This window comes from Zonotrichia leucophrys, chromosome 5 (genome assembly GCF_028769735.1).
Source record: "Zonotrichia leucophrys gambelii isolate GWCS_2022_RI chromosome 5, RI_Zleu_2.0, whole genome shotgun sequence".
Lineage (NCBI taxonomy): Eukaryota > Metazoa > Chordata > Aves > Passeriformes > Passerellidae > Zonotrichia > Zonotrichia leucophrys.
The window spans coordinates 42,880,237-42,903,639 of NC_088175.1; the positions used below are offsets into that span (position 1 = coordinate 42,880,237).

Sequence of the window (23,403 nt, forward strand, 5' to 3'; positions counted from 1 at the left end):
AAAGCTGCTTCAATTAGCTGGTCTGAAAATTATTCTGTGGGGAAAGAAAGGACACTACACAATCTTGGGGAAAGGAATCACTGGCAAATCAAGGTGACAGCAGCACAAAGGCAATACATAAGAGATTTATGTACAAAGATAAGTCAGGCAGGAAAAGGCTGAGTGGAAACAGGCACCTTCTGAAAACAACGAGTGACCTGACTTTAAGCAAGGTATCTGCCTCATGATTTCTGAAAAGTGATTGAAAATTCTGAGCCTGCCTTTTCTTTATGTTTAACCCCTACTTAGAGTGTAAAACATAACGCTGCCTAGTAAACTGTTTCAGCTACATGAAAACATCACAAACACCTTACTTTGATCTTCTGTTGTAATCATTATTGCATAGGCTTCCAATGGACCATTCAGTGAATCAAAATCAGAGAATTCAACAGACAAAGAGCTGTGACTGACGGCCTTGACTGAAGGAACTTCGTTTGGAGGAGGTGGGTCTGCCAACAAAAACATTTTTTAGTACATTAGGCACTGATAAAAATTTTCCAAACAAGAAAAGGCTATGATACCAACACTGTTCACATAAATGCATATTTATTGTGCATTACCATAAATCACTATGAATTAATATAGTGTTCTATTCATATTCTGCAGGCTGATAATGTAGTGCATACCAAGTCTGGTATTCTGCAATCATGAAGTTAATATTTTTGTCCTAGGAATATCTTTCATGCTTGGATCTTAATGCTTACCAGTAATGCTGGTGTGACACAAGTTGTGCACTGCAGAGCTTGCAGAGCCATTTTGAAGAGTCCTAATATTAACATTATAGGTGCTGAAAAAATTTAATAATTCTATTGTGAGGTTTTGCTCGACGCCTTCTCCCACGCAGCGTGGAGCCGTGTCTTCTCTCATTACCTCAGAAGTACTTATATTATATATTTTGATACTGAAGCCAGAGTTGTTACCAGAAGGACATTTCCACTTCAGCATTAGGCAAGGCTGCTTGGCCACTGGCTCACACTCAAGTGAATCCACTGAGACAGGAACTGCCAAAAGAAAAACGAATAACAAAAAAGAAGGAGTATGAAATCAAGCCTTGCCCTTAGAAAAAGCTGTGTATTTGTATGTTATGTGTATAAATGCTTGTAAAACTTCAGTATTCCTTCCCCTTTTAAAAAGATGCCTACATGGCACCTACTGCCTACACAAGGACTTGTCACCTATGAGGAAGACAACTATTTAACACAATACACAGACATATTCTGTGCTCTTTACCTCCTCTACAGACAGGGTTACTGGGAAAATTTAGGCTGATTATCTAGCAAGATCAGCAACATTTTCAAAATACTGTTCAACCCTTTAACATATTACTCTAAGAACATTTTAGAGTATTATGTAGACTGCCACTAAATCCCTCTATAATTTTGTAAAACTCTTAGTGGTGAACACATAGCAAAATTAATTTAATCTCTGTCCATTAAGAGCACAGCAGTAGCCATCCTTAAAAGCAGCAACTATAACAAGTCATTTTGGGTGAGAGTCTTCTCAGATGTAGTATAAAAACTGCAACCTTATGACCAGATAGAGAAAGATACTTAAAAAGTAAAGTAGCAGGAAGACTGAGAAGAAAGGTTCCCCTAACTAAACATCTTGTAAAACTTGGCCTTCAGGACCAAAACACTTATAAATCTACAATTACAATACACACCTAATTTATTTCCTCTCTCAGTAATGAAGTATTTGGTACTGTCAAATACAGGGGTTATAGACTCACCTATTAAATTATTTTGTTGTTAGAAGGGATATTATTTTAAGAAACTAAGGAGAAGCACAATTGTGTGCCAGAAGAAACAGATTTAGTAAAACTAGATGTGAGTGACTAGGGCTTACTTCTATTGCAATTTATAAATATTTTTCTTCAGTAACACTGTCAGCTACTCCTACAAAAACAGTGAAAATACAGGAGATTACAGACAACCCCTGAAACACCTCTGACACTTGGTGACAATGGATGCCTGGTTTGTAGAGGAGTCATGACTTTTGATGTCTATCCTGTAGGAATAGTTAGATGAAGTATCATCAGTGCTTCATAGGAAATGTCAGAGGCCAGCATACTCTACCCTGCTAAGGAGAAAAATGCTGGGCTCTGTGAAAGTCATGAGAAGACTCCAGAAACTCAGCCAAGCAGCACTTTTAGAGCACCAGCAACTCTCCAAGTTCATCGAGAACCCCTTTGGAAAATCCACTCAGGAGATGTGAGCCAGATGAATTTTGCCTCAGTCAACATGGGATAAAACAAAGGAAAGGAGAAGGCAGCACATGATCACAACAAGGAGGAAAAGTCACAATGCCTAACATGAGGAATGCAGAAGTAACTCAGCCTTCTTTCTGCTGATGGGCTGAGCAAAGCAGCAGGGCTGACAGCCACACCATCCTGTGCCGCCCAAGATCAGCTGCATCCACAGGCGCTCCAAAGGGGGAAGTTCCCCAGGCATGATGCAGACTCTGTGGGAGGCCTTCCAAATGAGAACCTGAGGGCTTCACCCAGAGGAAACAGAGGGCAACAAAACAAACTGCAAGGGTCCCCCTCCCACACATTAGCATTGGAGACTCCAGGTAGCCTGTGTGCAGCACTTCTGCCTAACATAATACTGTATTTCAAACCCTGGGCAGGTGGGCAGAGCCCTGTGCTGCACAGCAAAGCACAGGCTACTAGGAACAGGGATGTGAGAAACCATGACTTACATGTATACTGGTCTATGGACGCTCCTTCTCCTTCTGTCTCATGATCCGCTGCTACAGCAAATACCGTGAAGTTGTACAGTGTCCCGGGGCTTAAGTCAGTAATTTCTGCTCTGGGTTCACTGGATGTCACATTGTGCCCATGTGTATCATTTGTACCATTGACAACCTCTATCCTGTACGTGTAGGTGCCAGCAGCGCTGTCATTCACCACCCATTTTAAGGTGACAGAAGTCACATTAATGGATTCTGCCTCGAGATCGAGAACCCGGCTTGGCCCTGTGAAATGCAAAACAACAACTCATTAGCCTGCAAGAAGAGCTGCTCACAGGCATGGAAACAAGGAACACAGCCACACCAGGGCTTCACTTTCCTCACACCACTCATGGTGTAGCGTGCAAGAGCACCCCAAGAACATCACCAGGCATTCCTGGAGGCTTTGGCACCACTGGGCAGCTAAGACAGAATTGATGTAATGTAACCTCGAGTGGCAGTCATCTCCCTTTGACATTCTATAGCAGAACACATCATTACAATGCCACAGCTCCAGGATTTTGCTCAGAAATTCAGAGATGTTGGTCAGGAGAGATACAAGGGGGGGAGTGGTCTGGAGAAAGGAGATGGTGGTCCATCTGTGTACTACAGAGAAATAGCTACGTGACAAGAGCCCAGCTAATCTAAGTTCTGCACCTGCAAGGACACTGTCCTTGAGCACAGCAGTGTTACCTTAACAAAGTGCTGTAGTTAAGAGACTAGACACATGAGAAAAAGCAATGTAACTCCTTTGGAATGAAGAAGCTGATATCTGTATATAACCAATAGACTGTTAACTTACAGAATATGCATGAGCTTATTACTTGTTGTGTATAAAAATTTGATGCGCTCTTCAATAAACGCAGCTTGCTGAACACTCCTATTGAAGGTCTCAAGCCTTCCCTGCACCGAGACAAATGGCCAGCTGCGAGAGTGTACAGCAAAAGGTAAGGAACTTCAAACATCACAGAAAAGGAACAGAGGTGATGAAAGGTGGCAAAGGAGCAGCTTGCCTAGGTCGTGCCAGGAATGTACTCCTGAGCCAGTGTTATCTACAGTTCATTCTGCTCCAGCCACAGGGCCCCAGATCACAGTATCTCTATATGGGAGCCCTTAAAAGAATGTTCTGAGCCCCCAGTCCTCCAAGAAATGAAGGCAACAATTGCACCCACAAAAATCCCAGGCCAGAGAGAATGTCTTGGGAAGAGTCCACTGTGACACAGTTCTTGGTAACCAAATTTAACAATCATTGGTTTAGAGGTGTTTGTTTTACCTTGATTTTTCAAAGAAGGCTATGTCTCTTTCACACAAACATCTCTGACTGCAGGCAGGCAAAGCACAGCAACTCTGCCAGCAACATTTAAATTTCAGGCCATGTACAGGTGGGCAGAGTCTGTGCTGCACAGGAAAACACAGACAGCAACAGCAATGCAGGAAACTGTGACTTACTTGTATACAGTTTTCTGGACTCTGCTTCCCCTTCTGTCTTATTATCAGCTGCTACAGCAAATACCGTGAAGTTGTATGGTGTCCCAGGGATTAACCCAGTAATTTCTGCTCTGGGTTCACTGGATGTCACATTCGTCAGAGGTGTATCATTTGTAACATTGATAACCTCTATCCTGTACGTGTAGGTGTCAGCAGCGCTGTCATTCACCACCCATTTTAAGGTGACAGAAGTCACATTAATGGATTCTGCCTCAAGATCGAGAACCCGGCTAGGCCCTGTGAAAGGCAAAGCAACAACTTGTTAGCCTGCAAGAACAGGTGCTCACAGACATGGAAACAAGGAACACAGCCACACCAGGGCTTCACTTCCCTCACATCACTCATGGTGCAGAGTGCAGGAGCACCCCAAGAACATCACCAGGCATTCCTGGAGGCTTTGGCATTAATAGCTGGGTAGCAGGAAATTGAGAATGAGCCATCTCAAGCATGACTGATTTTCCTTTTACAGGAAAAGACAAGAGGGGCACAGGCCTGCCCAGTGCTACCACTCACAGGGCTTCACCTGGCAAAAAGGTAGTCCTTAAGGAGAGAACAGCGGAGGGGAAAGATACCAGTGGTGCAACTCTGTTCAGCAAAATACAAGGAAGATGAAATATCACTAGAGGAGGATTAGCAGTGATGAACCAGACACTCTGATCCAATCCTCATGCCCTGGACTTCACTCCCATAGAAGAGAAATCATGTCCAAACCCCCTGGAGACACTGTCTCCAGCCACCTATTTTTTCTGCATCTGTCTCCTATTCTTTCTGCATCTTTAAAAGAGGGCAATTAGCCATTACAGACAGACAGCACAGGGGAGACCTTTGGGCATTGACTGGTCACCTAGGATCATACATGCAGGCACATTTTAGGAAAAGACAAATGACAAGAACATTCATCCATTTTCCTTCAAATGCACTGCGTAGAAAGATCAGGCTGGGCTACTGCCTTGGAAGCCAGCTCCAAAATGGTCCATCCAACACCACATGTCAAGACTTTTAATACTCAACATGGCAAGGAGCTGGATGGCCAAAGGAGTTCTCCTGATCTAGCACTGCCTGAATCTCTCTCCTGGCTGCACCACAATGGCAGCTATAGGCCCCCAAATCACACAAGCTCATCTGGCATAAAATGCTCTTTGTGGGAACCCCTTAAAATGAGAATCTCAGGGCCCCATACTCTAGGTAACAAATGCAAATGTCCCTTTCACAAATTTGCAAGAGACCAGTGCTCAGGGAAAAGTATCTTCTCCTTGCTGAGCAAGCTTTACCAATACCTTTGTACCAGGGCAATTCTGCTTTTACACTAACATCCATCTCTACCTTGGAGATTGGCCATCTCCAGCTCCAGGACGGAATCATCACCTCTGCCTGCAACAGTCTTAAATTACAACCCTGGGGGGGTTGGCAGACCCTCATGCTGCACAGCAAAGCACAGACCACCAGCAACAGCAATGGAGGAAAATGTGACTTACTTGTATACAGGTCTATGGGACTTCCTTCTCCTTCTGTCTCAGCTGCTACAGCAAATACTGTGAAGTTGTAGTGTGTCCCAGGGATTAACCAATCAATTTCTGCTTTGGGTTCATTGAATGTCACATTCTTCACAAATGTACCATTGACAACCTCTATCCTGTACGTATAGTTGTCAGCAGCGCTGTCATTCACCACCCATTTTAAGGTGACAGAATTCACACCAATGGATTCTGCCTCGAGATCAAGAACTTTGCTGGGCCCTGTGAAAGGCAAAGCAACAACCCATCAGAAAAAAGAAATAAAGAAGAGCCGCAGCCACATTTTCCTATTCCACACAGAATGAGCATCACCTGGTGCCAAGCTTCACTTCCCCATTTCCGGCATTCACACTGAGGCATCTCTGGAAAGGTCATACGAGCTTTGGGGAATATTCTATTTCATTTCATATCCAACAATCACTTGTTTCCACAGTGGCTTTCCAGACAGAGAAACAGATGGAAATCAGGGAAGGAAACTGTCCAAGCGGATCTTGATCTGTTTACTCAAAATTGTGCCCATGAGTCTCAATTTGAGATCTTCAGCCTAAACTCTCCTCAATACCAGGAAAAAGAATTGGGCTGCTTGAACAGGTCCAACAGCTGACATATCTTAGGGGGCTGTGTCTGCAAGCCTGACTCAGCACCAATTCTAGACAGATAAAACTCGCTTCAGGCAGCTTAGACAAGTTTATAGACTCAGCAGCAGCTCCAGGACACACTCCTCTAAATTGCATTGTAGGGAAATTGCCTGTTCTCTTTGCATTTCTGAGCTACAGATAAAAGTAGTATCTATTCCTATCCCATCTATCTAGTCCAGGAAAAAGGTGCCCTGGCAAAAAACCAACAAGATTGGCACCATACTTGATACAGCAACCCCAGGAAGTGAGTCAGTCACAGCCCACAGGAACCTCAGGCCCCAGACTCTGCAAAGAGCTCAAAACAATTTTAAGGAAAAAAAAGCCTCAGTGACTGTGGCACCACATCCCTGCACACCACATCTTTTGGTACGAGCTGTGGTAACCCACTCCCAGAGGCGTTGTGAGGGGTCTGTTCAGCCCTCAAGTGTCTAGGAAAAGTCCAGCTGTGGTAGCAGCTGGATCTCTAAACAGTCTTGAGCAGATATGCTGATGAAATAACCAATTTACAGGTGGCAAATGCAAACACAGAGACAATTTCAGCCCTTTTGCAAAGATCGCTGCATTGCTGTGCACACACAACTGGAGCAGAAAAGCAACGTCACAACAAGAAACAGGAAAAAGCTGAAAACCCAAAGTAAGAAAGCAGAGCAATTTGGTACAAACAGCACAGTTATTTGCAATTGAAGGCACCATCTCCTTACTTGTATACAGATTTCTGAACTGTCCTTCTCCTTCTGTCTTATTATCAGCTGCTACAGCAAATACTGTGAAGTTGTACAGTGTCCCAGGGATTAAGTCAGTAATTTCTGCTCTGGGTTCACTGGATGTCACATTCTCCAGAGGTGTATCATTTGTACCACTGACAACCTCTGTCCTGTACGTGTAGGTGTCAGCAGCGCTGTCATTCACCACCCATTTTAAGGTGACAGAATTCACACCAATGGATTCTGCCTTGAGATCGAGAACCCGGCTAGGCCCTGTGGAAGGCAAAGCAACAACTCATTAGCCTGCAAGAAGAGCTGCTCACAGGCATGGAAACAAGGAACACAGCCACACCAGGGCTTCACTTCCCTCACATCACTCATGGTGCAGAGTGCAAGAGCACCCCAAGAACATCACCAGGCATTCCTGGAGGCTGTTGCACCACTGGGCAGCTAAGGGAGAACTGAAGACAAGCCATGCTCAGTGGCATTTACCTCCCTCTGACACTCCAAAGGAGAAGCTTTGGTCATCATTGAAGCAGAGCTCCCAGGGAATCCAGAGAGGTGGACAGGAAAGGGAAGGGTATCGTTGGCAATGAAGGCAATTTCAGTTTGGTTTATTGGTTGGTTTTTGGTTTAGTAGTTGTTGTGGAGGATTTTTTGGTTTATGGTGGGAGGTTAGAGGGAGTTTGGTGTTTAATAAGTAAACAAATAAATGAAGGCTATGTTTCTTCTATACATTCCTAGCATCTGGCCCAGTTAAGGCTACTATTAAGTTAAAGCCTCAGGCAGGTGGGCAGAGTCCTGTCCTGCACAGCAAAGCACAGACCATCAGCAATAAGAATGCAAAAAACTGTGACTTACTTGTATACAGGTCTATGGGACTTCCTTCTCCTTCTGTCTTATTATCAGCTGCTACAGCAAATACTGTGAAGTTGTAGTGTGTCCCAGGGATTAACCAATCAATTTCTGCTTTGGGTTCATTGAATGTCACATTCTTCACAAATGTACCATTGACAACCTCTATCCTGTACGTATAGTTGTCAGCAGCGCTGTCATTCACCACCCATTTTAAGGTGACAGAATTCACACCAATGGATTCTGCCTTGAGATCATGAACTTGGCTGGGCCCTGTGAAAGGCAAGACAACAACCTGTCAGTCTGCAAGAAGAGCTGCTCACAGACATGGACACAAGGAACACAGTCACACCAGGGCTTCACTGGGCAGCTAAAAGAGAACTGAAGACAAATCATTCTGAGAGGCATTAATCTCCCTTTGATCCCCGAAAACATAAGTACAGGCCATTTCAGTGATTGAACTCCTAAGGCTTCCCTTGGGAATCCAGAGGTGGGCAGGAAAGTGATAGAGTGGAATGGAATATACACTTAGAAGAGACCTATAACTACCCTCATCCATCTACCTGACCACTCCACGCCTCACCAAAAGTTAAAGGGTATTACTGAACGTATTGTCCAAAGGCCTCAAACACAGAAGGGCTTGGGGCACTGACCACCTCTCTAGGAAGCCTATTGCAGTGTTTGAACCCTCTGTCAGTACAGCAATGCTTTCCTAATGTCAAGCCTAAACCTTCCCTAAAGCCGCTTTGAACTATTCCCACTCATCATCTCCCTGGACACCAGAGAATAGAGATCAGTCTCTCCCCTTGCATTTCCCCTCCTCAGGAAGCTGAGGAGAACAATGAAGTCACCCCTCTGCCTCCTTTTGTCCAAACTAGATAAGCTCAAAGCCCTCAGCTGCTCCTTACAGGGCAGGCACTTCAGCCCTTGCACCAGCTTTTTTGCCCTCCTCTACAGGCATTCCAGGACCTTCACATCCTTCTTCAATTGCAGGGCCTAGAACTGTACCCAGTGTGCATTCAACTCCTGCATCCATACCTTGATAAATATGTTGAGCAGCCCTAGGACTGAGCCCTGAGGACAGCACTGGTGGCTGCTCAGCAGCCAGACACAGTCCCACTCTCTGGAACCCTGGGAGCTCTGCCCTGCAGCCAGCTCCACACCCAGCGCACCATGAACCCCCTCATCCCACAGCTGGACAACTTGTCCAGAAGGATGCTGTGAGGGACAGAAGCAAAAAATCTCAGTAAAATGCAGAAAAACTACATTCACTACCTTCCTTTCCCCTCCAGGTGGGTGACTTTACCACAGAGGTAAGGTAAAAAGATGAATTTGATTAAATGGGACTTTCCCTTTGTGACCCATGTTGATGGCACCTGATGACTGCATTGTTCTTAAAATACCTTTTAACAGTACTCAGTACAATCTCCTCCATAATTTTTCCAGGAACTGAGGTTGGTCCAGCAGACCTGCAGGTTCCTGGGTCTTTCCTCCCACCCTCCTGGTAAATAGGAATAGCAGTGGCTGGCAGGGACTTCCCCAGCTCCCAAGGCCTTTGGTAGTTGATGGAGAGGGGTCCTGTGTAACACCAGTGAGATATTTCTGCACTCAGGGATGAATCCCAGCAGGCCCCATGGACTTGTGAACTTTCATCTGATACAGGTGGTCCATCACAGTGCCAGTGTCCACAAAGGGAAAGCCACTGTCCCAGCTCTCATGGCCTCCAGCTCTGGGGATTGGGCACACCAAGGTCTATCAGTATCACTGAAAACTGAGCTACAACACACATGGAATGTCTCTGCATCTCCTTCATCCCTATTATCCAGCTGACCATCTTCAACAAGGATCAGTCCAATGGTTTCTTTAGACCTCCCCCTTGCTATTAATGTACTTCAAAAACCCTTTCTTGTTATCTGAAAGAGCACTGGCCAGTTTCAACTGTGACTGAGCTCTGGCCCTGGTGTCTTCTTCATGCATAGACAAACCACAGCTCTGTAATCCCCCTGAGAGGCCTGACCTCACTTTCAAAGCTCATACAATTTCTTCATCCTCTGGAGTTCCACCAGGAGTTCCTTGTTCACCAAAGCTGGTTTTCTTCCCCTATTACTTAACTTTTGACAAAGTGAAACTGCCTGCTCCTGTGCTTCTAAAAGGTGGTTTTCAAAAACTGAACGGCACATGTGGATTCCTAAGCCCTCAAAAGCAGATTCCGAGGGTAGGCTGCTAAGTAGTACCCTGAACAGCTTAAACTTTCCTGGACTCCAGGAGAGCAACTCTACTGTTTCTTATTATTCATTACATTGTAAATTTGAAACTTAGTCATTTAATGATCACGGTAGCCAAGCCAGCCACCTACCATGTCCCATGAGTCTAACTCTATTAAAAAACACCAACTCTAGGAGAGCATCCTTCCTAGCTGGCTCACTATTTATGACAAGAAATTATCTCCCACATGAAGAGATATGAGGACAAACATGGAGAGGAAGCAGTGTGGATTAAGTTTGCCTGGATTTTCTTTTTAAAACCAAGGATGTATTTCTTCCACAGCTAAAGAAGCACACTGCATACCAGACATTCCAAACTAAGCTACAGTAACAAGACATCAGATCTATACACACAACAACTTTACACTTTAGCCCTCAAGCAGTAAGGAAGAGCTCTGAGCTGTCCACCATTTCCTTACCTGTATACAGGTCTGTGGACCTTCCTTCTCCTTCTGTCTCATTATCAGCTGCTACAGCAGATGCTGTGAATCAAGGCTATTGCTTCTCCTATGCATGAAGCACTCATTTTTAGCAGGTAAGGCTCCTATAAAATTACATCATCAGGCAGGTGGGCAGAGCCCTGTCTTGCACAGTAAAGCACAGACCACTAGCAATAGGGATGCAAAAAACTTGTGACTTACTTGTATACAGGTCTATGGGACTTCCTTCTCCTTCTGTCTCATTATCAGCTGCTACAGCAAATACTGTGAAGTTGTAGTGTGTCCCAGGGATTAACCAATCAATATCCGCTTTGGGTTCATTGAATGTCACATTCTTCACAAATGTACCATTGACAACCTCTATCCTGTACGTGTAGGTGTTAGCAACGCTGTCATTCACCACCCATTTTAAGGTGACAGAATTCACACCAATGGATTCTGCCTGGAGATCATGAACTTGACTGGGCCCTGTGAAATGCAAAGCAACAACTCATTAGCCTGCAAGAAGAGCTGCTCACAGGCATGGAAACAAGGAACACAGCCACACCAGGGCTTCACTTCCCTCACACCACTCATGGTCCAGAGTGCAAGAGCACCCCAAGAACATCACCAGGCATTCCTGGAGGCTGTTGCACCACTGGGCAGCTAAGGGGGAACTGAAGACAAGCCATGCTCAGTGGCATTTACCTCCCTTTGACACTCCAAAGGAGAAGCTTTGGTCATCATTGAAGCAGAGCTCCCAGGGAATCCAGAGAGGTGGACAGGAAAGGGAAGGTATGGTTGGCAATGAAGGCAATTTCAGTTTGGTTGATTGGTTGGTTTTTGGTTTAGTAGTTGTTGTGGAGGATTTTTTGGTTTATGGTGGTAAGTTAGAGGGAGTTTGGTGTTTAATAAGTAAACAAATAAATGACGGCTATGCTTCTTCTATACATTCCTAGCATCTGGCCCAGTTAAGGCTACTATTAAGTTATAGCCTCAGGCAGGTGGGAAGAGTTCTGTCCTGCACAGCAAAGCACAGACCATCAGCAATAAGAATGCAAAAAACTGTGACTTACTTGTATACAAGTGTATCAGACTTCCCTCTCCTTCTGTATCACTTGTAGCTGCTACTACAGCAAATACTGTGAAGTTGTACGGTGTCCCAGGGATTAACCCAGTAATTTCTGCTCTGGTGTCATTGGTCTCATTCTTCAGAGCTGTATTATCTGTACAATTTAAACCCTCTATCCTGTATGTATATTGGCCATCACCACTTTTATTCACCATCCATTTTAAGATGACAGAATTCACACCAATGGATTCTGCTGTGAGGTTATAAATCAGGCTGGATCCTACGAAAAGAGAAAAAAAATTTTAAACTTACAAGAATATTTGCTGACAAACACATATAGCGCTCTCCTCCCTGCCATATCCAGTCTCTGTAAAACAGAAATCAGCCTGAGCAAACAGTCAAGCCACCTTTCTCTATCGCAAGGCACACTTGCAAGCTCTGCTGCCGACTGCAACTCCTCAAGCTTCACCTCACCTCTAGCAGTAAAGCTGTCTAGGAGCAGCAGTGATTTCTGTGCTGCCTCAGCTGTGAGCTTTACGCAGTGTGCTAACAAAGACTGGGACACACAACACGCTGACATTTCTTTCCTTAACTGGATATTCCAAAGAGAGGAGCCTTTCTAGCTGCAAGATTCCCACATCTGTCCTGTACATATGTGACATAAAATGTTCTCTACTAGGCAGAGGACTTCAGCTGCACCCCATCACTTATGCATTTCAAATCTCTATGTCACAGTAAGTTGAACTATTAACCTGTAACCTAAAAAGTCATAGGGAAGGGAGGGAAGGGAGTCTCAGTCTAACACGGATAAAACTATTCCAAGGCTATGCTGCAATCACAGCATGAAACTGCACTCCCAGTCAGGTGTGCAGATGCATTTCTTGGCCTCATTCTCTACTGCAGTACAGCAGTTGGATTCATATCCCTTCAATGCTGAACTACTGTAATCATGATATAGAAGTGCAAAACACCCCAAAAATTCACATCCCAGTCACATTCCAAACCACAAATGTGTTACAGTGCTTAGATTACCTCTTGTCTCATCAGCTAGTGATGCAGCCCCGACCACTCTTCCACCTGCAGAGGTTCTGTTCCCACTGGCAGAGTTTATGGATAAATCATCATTACTACTGGTTACTGGTTCTGCAGTTGCATTATTTGAGCTGCAATCCTCAGTGCCTGAAAGAACACAAAACTCAGTCTTTACAATACTTCTGAACTTCCCATTTGCAGAAATAGCCACTTACAGATATCATGCACAGACCCACAGCCACTTCTGTTTTCCCAGTTCTACAGAAACCTCACTGCACATTTCCTGGTTTTACCTCTTAACTTCTGTGAGATTATTTGAACTAGATTTAAGTGACTGTCACATTATTTCAGCCATCCACTGACTCTACACATGGTTTGGATGAAAGCTACTATGACCTCTCTTTTCAGTACAGTTTTGTTTGAAAGCAGTTAAAACAACTTGCAGCCACACTCCATGTGTGTGTTTCCTTCATGTATTATCAGAAATTTTGTTTAACCTGGCATAGCAATTTTTTTCTCTCCCCCTAAGAATATTCCCCTCTTCCCCTCTCATACTCCCACAATGTGTTCCAACCAGTAGGGAAGAGACATGGCTCTATATCTAGAGGCAGAAACATTACATCAATTTTACAGGCCAAAGCATAGAAAGCTTTGACTTAGACCCTAAAATTTAAAGGCTAACTCATTTAAATCTGATGTTCAGTATTAAGGTAGAATTTATTTGCACACACTTTCAGAAATTTCTGCCACATAAAAACATATTATCTTGGCCAGAAAAGCATCTCTAAACTGAATTTCACTTCAGATATTCTTTAAAGGCGTCACTTTGTGTGTCTTGTTTTTGGAGTTTGTTTGGTTTTTATTGCCTTTAAGTGTATTTTCCCATCTTTCTAAGCACATTACACCTGCACTTGATTTTACCAGAACTCTCCACAAAGTGAAGAGCAAAGGGATTTAAATACAGATTTATATTTTTACATATCCTTAAATGCATTGTAGGTATTACAGTTACTAAAATAACTGAGTATATATTTTTAACTGCTGTTTCTAAAAATTCTTTCTAGGAAGCTTTTTTTAAAAAATACTTTGCTGATACTGCTCGATCTTTCTTAAAGCCAACTAAGACAAGGGGAGTTATATTTAAAAAAAAAGAGCAAGCAACAGAATGATACTTACAAGCAACTGTACATCTGACCTGGAAAACAAAAAAATAATAGTAATTAAAACCACTAGAAGCTCAAATAAAATAAGGAGTGGTTTAATTAACATGAGGGAGGAAGAAATCTGTTTTAAAAACTTCAGATTTTCAAATTTGCAAAGGACATATATAAACTCCTACTAACATAAAAATAACACCAAAAAATACATCCAACTAGTAGAAAAAAAATTTAAGCATGCTGATAAAATGTTATTTTCCACATTCTAAAAAGAAGTAGTTTATTTTGTCACAAAAAAAAAGGTTTGAATAACCTAAGTTGGTTATTTTGCACAAACAAATTTATAAACCAAACCTATAAGATCTTAGTTAAAACACACTTTAGTTAGTATCCTTAACACTGTCCCACAAAAAAAAAAGGCAGATGTCAGTTAGGTCTTTCTTATTAATAAGAATATTCCTTTCATTCTTTTGCTGTATAAACCTTCATATTACTTCTCACAAAAGAGTGTTTTCCATTTTCTGAAGCAAACACAGGGTAGTCAAAGTTTAAAGCACTTGATACCTGCTCTGAAATCCAGTTTACATGTGTGCACACATCCCTAACATATCAGCAGTTGCCATTTAACTGTAGCCTGAAACTCCTCTGCTGGTAACACTGACAAACACAGCAGAATTTTGCTTTGAGAATGATTTTTAGAGTTCAGACTTTGTACTTTACTTCCAAATAGCTATTTTCCTTCCTGTTGGAGTGAGAATTGGCCCATAAATTGTCATATGAACATCTCTCCAAGTGGCGCCACAAAATGCTGCTTAAAGGAGTGAAGTAGAAGTCCCAGACTGAGGTCTGCAAGAAGCAGTCTTACCTAAGGCACTTAGAACTTTTGTTTTCTCTACCCCCACCAAATTTCTTGGCCATTTGTCCAATTCCATGAGTTAACTCAAATAAGCAGCTATCTCACAACACCCTGATGCAATGCTGGAATCCCAAATCACTCACTGCCCCAGCTGCCATGTTGCTGATGCCACAAGGAGCTCCAGCTCATTGCACCAGTCACGGGTCCAAGCAGACACACCCTCAAAAAGCAGTCAGAAAATACCATTAAAATCTTATTCCTGTGATGGTCTCAGTGCCACAGCAAGAAGAGTTTGGGTGACTTTCCTGGGCAAAAAAAGCACGTGTAAGCATCAAAGACCTAATGCCTGGACAACATGGCACACAACAGACATGACATGGGATGCACATGTCCTACATCCAAGTGTGAGGCTCCTCCTCAACCTGAGCTTTTAAGAGCTCAAACTGCAAGGCTATTCAGGAAGTGAGGAAATATTTGCCTGCACCCAGGTCAAGAGTACTCCTGCATTCCTTCGTGAAGTGTCTGAGGAAGAGCTCAAGAAGGAAACAGCCACTCTGAAGGCAGGAAGACACTGCTGTGCAGGGTCCAGAGCAGAAGAACTAAGCTGTGTGGAAACAGCTGCTGAATAGTAAGAGGTGAGATCCCCTGAAATGCAGGGCAATCTACAAGCAAAGCCAAAAGGATGTTATGTTTATTAAGAAAGAGAGCTCACAAGCAGAACAAAATCAACAAGAAATGCCACAGGACTAAGCTACAGTGATTTCTGCAGCCCTACAGACAAAGAATCAAGAGCCTGACATCATTCACAATCCATCATCCTTCATTACCTTCCCTTCTGTAGAACTGCCTGAAAATGAACTTTCTTATCTCCTTCTTCACAAATTATGAGTTTAGGGGCACAACATCCTTCCTGAGCAATAGGAACAACAGGTATTATTGTATGACTGCAAAACAGGTATGCCACTAGCAAATACCCTGAACCTTTCATTTTTAGCATTCCATTTCTTCCCTTGGAAGAAAGGAACATGATTCCTGTTTTATGGGCATCTGATCTAATGGCAAATAATGACCAAGCTGCTTTAAATTTTGTTGTACTGTCACATGTGGACTGCGGGCTTCCTTTTATTAAGGATGCTCAAACAACCTCAAAAAGGAGTTACACTAAAATTCCTGTCACATTATTTAAAAACTGCACCCCAACATTCTACTTGCCTATCACACCCTGGCAATACTCCTTCAAAATACCCTTCTGACTTTCCAGAACCCTATGTGCAAAATCAAATTTAAAAAAATCATATCCCACTGGCAGCTGGCAGGCCTTCCTTCTGAAATCCATAACCACACAAAACAAATGATCCCATGCCCAAGCATCAGCCTATATGACTCAGTCATTCCATGTTGTATTTTTCAACATCAGCCATGAACCAAACTGCTCTCCAACCTGATGTTATTACTTAGAATTTACACAAAACATTTGTTTATGATTTCAGAGTATATTTGCACTGAACACCTGATTCTCCTTGTGTTTGCATTAAATACATCATGAGCTCTGCCATCCCTGTTTTTCTTTTCCAATGACACAAATCTCTATTATTCATATATACAGTTGGGTAATTTTTTTTAACTTTTGTGGTGCTTTGGGTAGGGATGGAATATCCTTAAGCAAGAAAAGACAGCAAAATGCCAAAAGCTGACCATTTCAACTGAAAAACAGGAGGGAAATGTATACACAAACCCATCACTGTCATCAGCTATGGCAAAGGAATTTTTTCATGTGCCACACAGCCACGCTTAGGGCCTGATCAAAGTCTGTAGGTTCCAGAGGAGCTGAGGAATTCATTTGAACGCGCAAAAGGTCTGTTCTGTGCTCTCTGTGTGAGCAGTTTACAACTGACCAGGAGCTGGTGGTGTGTGATACAACCCGAATTCAGCTCCATCCTCCTCAGGTGTACACTGGGTTGTCTAAGGGAGGAATCAGTATTAGTCTCACAAGTAATCTTATCCAGGAAGAATTAAGACACGGTACAGGAAAACTTGTTAAAAAATAGTGAGTGACTGAAAAGACCAAATCCCATTGATATTTGATAACTCAAAGTAAGATATTTCCAGGAGCAGGATTTAAAACACACCAGCTCTACACATGCACTGGGAGAGCCACAGGGAATAGAGCAGTGCAGACCTTCAGCTCAGCTTGGCTCTGCTGCCACACTGTGCCTCTAATGAGGCTGGGGTTCCTGCTCGGGGGAAAACCCTTGTAGACAGCAGCCAACCTACCTGCTCCAGTTTTCAAAACAAACAGCATGGTTTGGTTCATGTAAATATTAGGTCAAAGGATGGCTAAAGAGTCAAAGTGAGCAAACCAAAATATCTTAGCCAAAAAACCCCTTAACCACAAACCCTTTCCAAGAACACCACTTGAGGTTGCTGCTTACTGTTTCTGGTGGGCTCAGCACTGTGTGCCTTGTGACTCAAGATGCAAAAAGCCAGAGAGTTAATCTCATCCCTCTCAAAGCTGATCTTCCAAGTGCGTACCTTCGGATCTTACAGTCTCCATCCACCCATCCTCCCAGGTCTGGAGTTCCATGAAAATATGACCAAGCTATCACAATGGTCTCCAAACTGCTTCTCAACAGCCTTTCACCAAAGCAGCAGCATAATTAAGATGACTGCCCCTCTAGGCAGTACCCCTGATCTCACACCATTTTTCCCTCTCTATGTCCAGCTATGGTTAGTTGTTCCACATGAATAACTTTGGGCTTTGGGACAAGCATCATCACACAGCACCATCATCATGGCTTTGCTGATGCTGTCAGCCACCACCACTCAGCCAACAAACATTAACCAGCAAAGATGCTCTAAACTGGCCACTTACAAACCCCTCTCCTACTTAGCGTGGACTTAATTCAGGAAGTATTCCCACAGAAAGCTTTTACTCAAGGTCATACAAAGTAAGTAGAAGTCAAACTCAGGAAGCCCTGCAATAATGGAAATGGATTGCCCCAGTATTGCATTCACAGACTGATACAGTTTTCCAATACTTGCTGATTTGCTAGGATTTTTAAGGCATGGCCTGCTATTCCACCTGGAGACATCTTTCCATTTGCCTGGAAGTGCAAAGTGTAAATCCGCAAGGAGTGACGCCTTTCTGCTGGAGAGTGATGTCCTGAAGGAAGACAAGGTGGGTTTGGGAAAGATGAAATGTTTCTGTCTCTTGAAACCCATCTCAGGGCTGTTCTGTCTCATTCATTTCCATATTATTTCCAAATTAATGAAGTTTTTAAGCTTGCAGCACTGGGCAAGAAGAATGAGTTCACCTGAATTGGGGCACAGAATATGTGCTTAAACCTGTATGAAGCTAGTTCAAGTAACATGCCTTATCTGGATAACGTGTGGGCTCTGGGGTGGAAAATATATCATACTGGAAAATAAGTCAAAATATACTTGGGTAACATAATAGCCCTACTTTCCAATTTTTTAATAAAATTACATATATCTTCAACTGCAAAGCATTTCCCTGCATTTAAGAAGAAAACTTCAAGTGAAAATCACGGCACTATTACAAAACACAGCATCATCAAGGCTGGAAGACACCTTCAAGATCATCCAGTACAATATCAATGCAACACCAGCACAATCACCCCTGAACCCTGCACCAAATGCCACATGCAAACATCTCTTGCACACTTCCAGACAGCCTTTAATTTACACAAAGGATATGCCAAGCCAAGAAAAGCAGGTGTTTTCCCCTGTGCTCACTGTCCAATAAGGAAAAAGACAATGTGAATAAAGCTTGTGTGCTGAAAGAGCGCAAACATAACAGCTCAGTTACCAATTCCAGTGGCATATGTGGATACTTAGCCCTCCTGTATCAGGTCCTTACTACTTGAAGGAGGAAATAATCAACAGGAGACTAAGTGAGAAGATAACATTTAATTACGTGACATAGTTTCATCGAGGAGTGATTACTTTCTGAATTCAGTGCTGGAGTTTGGGGTTGGTTATCATTTTTCCCCCCTTTCTAGTGAATATTTACTCTGCTAAACTGACTTTAACTGCATTCCACAACAGTTCTGTGTTTTTGTTATTTTTTTCATTCAAATTATCTCCAGATTATCTCAATAACATGATGCACTCACTTCCAATGAAAAATGGAAAATATGCTGTGGCAAGGGTCAGTTCCACCTGTTTTCCCTCTGGTATTTTATGCAGGTACTCACAGCACATACACAATACACCACTTCACAGAATGTTTGCTGTAAGTGGGTTTATGCTACAGTAAAAAAGCTCTACTTTTACAAACAGCACTAAGTTTTTACAAGATGTTTAGAGTCTTCTTTTAACCCTAAATGGGCAGCTCTGCCAATGAGTCAGCACAGGACCAGATGGAGATGCAGAACTCGGAAGAAAGAAATGTGAGCTGGTGTTTGTTATGAACTGGGTGGGGCTGGACCCTCCTAGGCCACCCTGCTGTATCTGGGAGCTGTGCAGAGCCCTGGAACAGCCACACACAACTGTGCACAGGCTATTTTCAGCTGTTATGCAGTTATGTGAAAGAGGAAAGGCTATTTCCACTTTGCATGTATTTATACTTTGCCCCTGACATTTCTAAATTCTGACTTCCCTGAAGCAAGATTTTCTGCAAAGAGAGGCCAAATATAATTTTTTTCCACAGGTTTTTATGAAAACATATGAGGACATTCTAGTTTGTGCAGCACCTCCAATGAACTGAAAGTGCTGTGGAAGACAAAGCCTTGTAAGAAAACCAAGATGAGACACCAAAAAGATATTTGTGATGACACATACTAGAGCAACCTCGTTTTTCCTCGTTTTTCCTTGATTTTTCTGCAAGTTTAACTTGTATCTGCTTTTCAGATGGCTAGCCTAGGAGCAAGGAGTTTTCTGGGCAACATATCCAAAATAAAGAGAAAAATACAGACATCAAAACCCAAACATGACTGCATTGCAACTGACAGCTGTCTCACCACTGACCTCAGAGAACACCATTAGATTTAATTCCAGCGACTTCCAGTTTAAAATGTTTAGTTTAAAATGTTTCCATGCAGCCCAGTAGCAGTTCTGTTTCACCCAGACCTGCAGGTCCTGATTAATTGCAGGCATTAAGTGCTGCAGACCATCTCATAGTTTAGTAGGATCATTCCTCCAACTGAGGAAACCACAAAACTTCAGTCAGAAGAAAGGCTGAAAAGTTTCAACAAACTTAAATAATTCACATAGCCCAGTAAGTTGTACGTGTAATTCAGAGACCATCCTGCTGAAGGAGGTTATAAAGAGAACAGGGTGCTTACTTGATAATGGCAAGGAGTAATACTTGAAACAACTACTAAACAACAAGTAAACCCCAAACTGTTATCCTACTCCAGTTCCATGTCCTACCACGCTGGATTCACCAGAGTTAACTTCCTCCACAGTGGCTGGTGTGGGCTGCTTTGCATGGGGTACTTGGTTGCTAGCTGGGGTTAAACCACAACACTTAACTGACATGGGTGGAACTGGAGATGGAAGTGCGAGAGCAGTGCTTGAATTGAAAAAAAACAAAAAAACAAAAAAACCCATCCTCTTCTAAAGAGGAACTTCCAGTTAACACTGCCAGTAATTTCGTTTTTTTAAACTTAGGAAGCATCAACCTTTATTTTATGTGAACAAGCCACATTCCTGCATACCGCTCAAGAGCACTATTTTTTCACTCTGACTCACTACTCAGGCACACCCTGGAAGAAGCAGGATACAATGAAAAAATGGAGAAAGAAAAAAAAAATACCCTTGTGGCAATGACACAACAACGCTCAGTATCGCCAAGTCAGCAGGGCTGGCCACCCAGGCACCATGGAAAACGCTCACCAGAGCCAGAGCTGCCTGGCCTTTGCAGCACAGTCACAAAAAGGAGCAGCATTTCCTGACAGAGCCCTAGTTCAGACCTGCTGAGCTGAGTGCAGTCAGGACTCCCAAGTTTCTCTTATCACAATGATATTTCACTATGCTGTGCCAGACACTTTGGACTCTGCACAGTCTTTCCTCAGGGAAGTGTTAAAAAATACTTTACAAGGAGAATAACATTGAGCTGGATTTTGTTTGAGAGGTTTTCCAAGTAAAACTAGTTGCAAAGGGATTTTAAAACTAACACTACAGCTCAAAGACAACATCAAGAAAGATTATTTGTACTGACAAAAAGGACCAAATTTTTCATCCATGACACCCTGTCTGGTGGCAGGAGAACCATGGCCTGTGAAAGCCTTCAAGCTCACACAGAGCTCAAAACTGTCTTGTTTACACAGAAAATCCTTTTTTGGGGGGCAGTATTGATGCTGTTACATGAATGTTTTGCCCTTTCCTGCCTTAATTCTATACTTTCCTTAATACAGTCTATCTTTCTGTCCTTATCAGGGTCCTGAAAACTTCCTAATCTAAAAATCTGAGTTGTGCAGCTGGGAGAAACCAGCCTGTGACCACTGCCCAACACAGACTCCTCAGGCTAACCTTCATCTCCTCCTTCACGCTCTGCTGCTGTTTATTACCACTCATTTATGCTCCTTCAGTACTTTCCGTTCTAACTCCGTGTGAAATGCTCCACTAGAAGCCGAATAAATTTTCTGTATGGCACTGCCCTTGCCCTGTAGCTGGGTAAATCTATCCATGGGGCGGGAGGAAAGCAATCCTCGCTCCCCATTCCCGAACAGCAGCTTTGGAGCAGTCATGCAGTGTGAGACCACTAGAGGCCCCAGTAAAACCACCTAACGTCACCCCAAGTGACAAGCAGCAGGGAAACACGCTGAGTTCCCATAAAAGTTGTCATTCTGGAAAGCACAGGGCTAAGGATGACCACGTTAAGAGTGTAAAATGTGGATGCAGATGTCAGCACTGCCTTGTGCTGATTGTGGGAGATAATGACACCAGGCCGAGCTGGCTTGGGCAGGCTCAGTGCATCTTCAAACATCATAAACCTGTCACGAGGAAAGTAATTTCATGCAATAAATTAGCTGGACCTTAGACTCTCTTCACAGTGTTTATTTACAGCATATCACATCCTCACCTGCACTAGTTTACAGTGAATCTACATTTTTGGTGGGACCTAAAAGCAAAGTAGCTTGACTTCCTCAAAACAAATGCAAATTGCCTTACAGCAAAAAATGTGATGTGAAACCTTTTCCAGCTCCAAAATAAGCCACAGATCTGGCTCATCTACAAGGATCAGATTATCACTAACACAAACAATTTGATTAAACAATGTTTTCCCATATGTTGTTTTCACACACAGCACTATGGGGCTGCAGAGATACTCTTGGGGTTTGCCTGCTATCTTCAGCCCATTTAATCCTTTAATGAATTTAAACTGTAGCAAAAGACAAATGGACTGCAAGCGTTCAAAACATGTAGTAGTACTCCTGGGAGGGAACAAAAGATCTCATTGTACAGCTCCACTAAGTTCATCTGGGGCTCTGGTAGAGTCTCTCTTTTCCTCCTCTTTGAACAGAAGCTGAATAGAATCAGGAATGAGAATTGGCTCTGCCATTACCCCATTGCCAGACTCGTCTCTGTGAATACATTGAGGCTGCATGAGAAGTTATTCACCGACAACAACATGGGCTCTCTCTCATTTACCAGTCAATAGACACGTCTCTCAAAGGTCAACTTCATGGCCATCTGGGAGCACTGGCTGTGGTGGAAAAAGGCTGGATGGTGCAGGGTCAGAACCAGAGATAAGACCGACACTGCAGCCTGAACAGCTGCAAACTTTTTATTCCAGAAAAATAATACCCATGGCTTCTCTCTCTTTCCAAGGCACATGAAGGAGTTCCTGCTGATCTGTGTATTTGGCACAGCCCTGATACAGATCGAACAGCCAGTAGCTCATTTCAAACTCTTATTGTAAGAGCAAGATGTTTATGTTATTTATTACCAGTCTGGAAATATGCTTATTTAAAATACATTGCACATTATATAGCTGTGCAGTGTTTGCTTAGCCTTGTGTACCACTTGGGAAAAGAAACCAAACCAAACCTCGACAGCTTTCAAAGCTGAGAGTCAATTTTCCCAACATGTTGCTCATCCTTTGCTTAGAGCAACAGTACCACTGATGTGGCTTCCCACAGCTTCTGCTATCTCCATACAATTACAGATTTTGTTCTACCTGTACTACAACCCAGATACAAAAGCATGTATGTTTCTATTGCATGGTCTTGGCAGATAAATCCAAAGTTTTTGAAAAAGATTACTGGAAAAAAAAAACTTTTTTAAATTGCAATTAAGTGCAAGACAAACAAGACAAAACACAAAATTCATTACATTTACCCCAACTTCTTTTACCACTAAATGAAGACCCACTACCAGTGAGTTCAATGATGAAGCAAACTCTTTCTATCAGGAATTCCACCTCCACTTGAGGATGGTTCTTGCAAATTTTAAACACACAAGATTTTTTTAGAAAAAAATCTCTATTCAAGTTCTGTTTCTGATGACACACCCATGTATATTTTATACATGCAACCTCCTGTTTCACAGACTGCCTTGAGAAAATACATTAAATGCACTTTGAAGTTTTATAAAAAGTATGAGTGCACTATTAAGAATAATTGTGTCACACAATAATATCTGACAGTGTTGCCCTAACAGAAAAGCA

General features: G+C 42.8%; 1 protein-coding gene across 1 annotated transcript in view; it reads right to left on the reverse strand.

Moving 5' to 3' along the window:
• Positions 1 to 23,403, reverse strand: part of PTPRJ (protein tyrosine phosphatase receptor type J) — a 73,712-nt gene that overhangs the window by 13,767 nt on the left and 36,542 nt on the right. The window contains exons 2-12 of the mRNA XM_064714831.1: positions 13,932 to 13,950; positions 12,756 to 12,902; positions 11,728 to 12,003; positions 10,874 to 11,140; positions 7,975 to 8,241; positions 7,111 to 7,386; positions 5,733 to 5,993; positions 4,219 to 4,494; positions 2,740 to 3,015; positions 744 to 1,040; positions 354 to 488 (exon numbers count right to left, since the gene is read on the reverse strand). Coding sequence (XP_064570901.1) covers positions 354 to 488; positions 744 to 1,040; positions 2,740 to 3,015; positions 4,219 to 4,494; positions 5,733 to 5,993; positions 7,111 to 7,386; positions 7,975 to 8,241; positions 10,874 to 11,140; positions 11,728 to 12,003; positions 12,756 to 12,902; positions 13,932 to 13,950 — 2,497 coding nt within the window. The remainder of the gene's footprint in view (positions 1 to 353; positions 489 to 743; positions 1,041 to 2,739; positions 3,016 to 4,218; positions 4,495 to 5,732; positions 5,994 to 7,110; positions 7,387 to 7,974; positions 8,242 to 10,873; positions 11,141 to 11,727; positions 12,004 to 12,755; positions 12,903 to 13,931; positions 13,951 to 23,403) is intronic.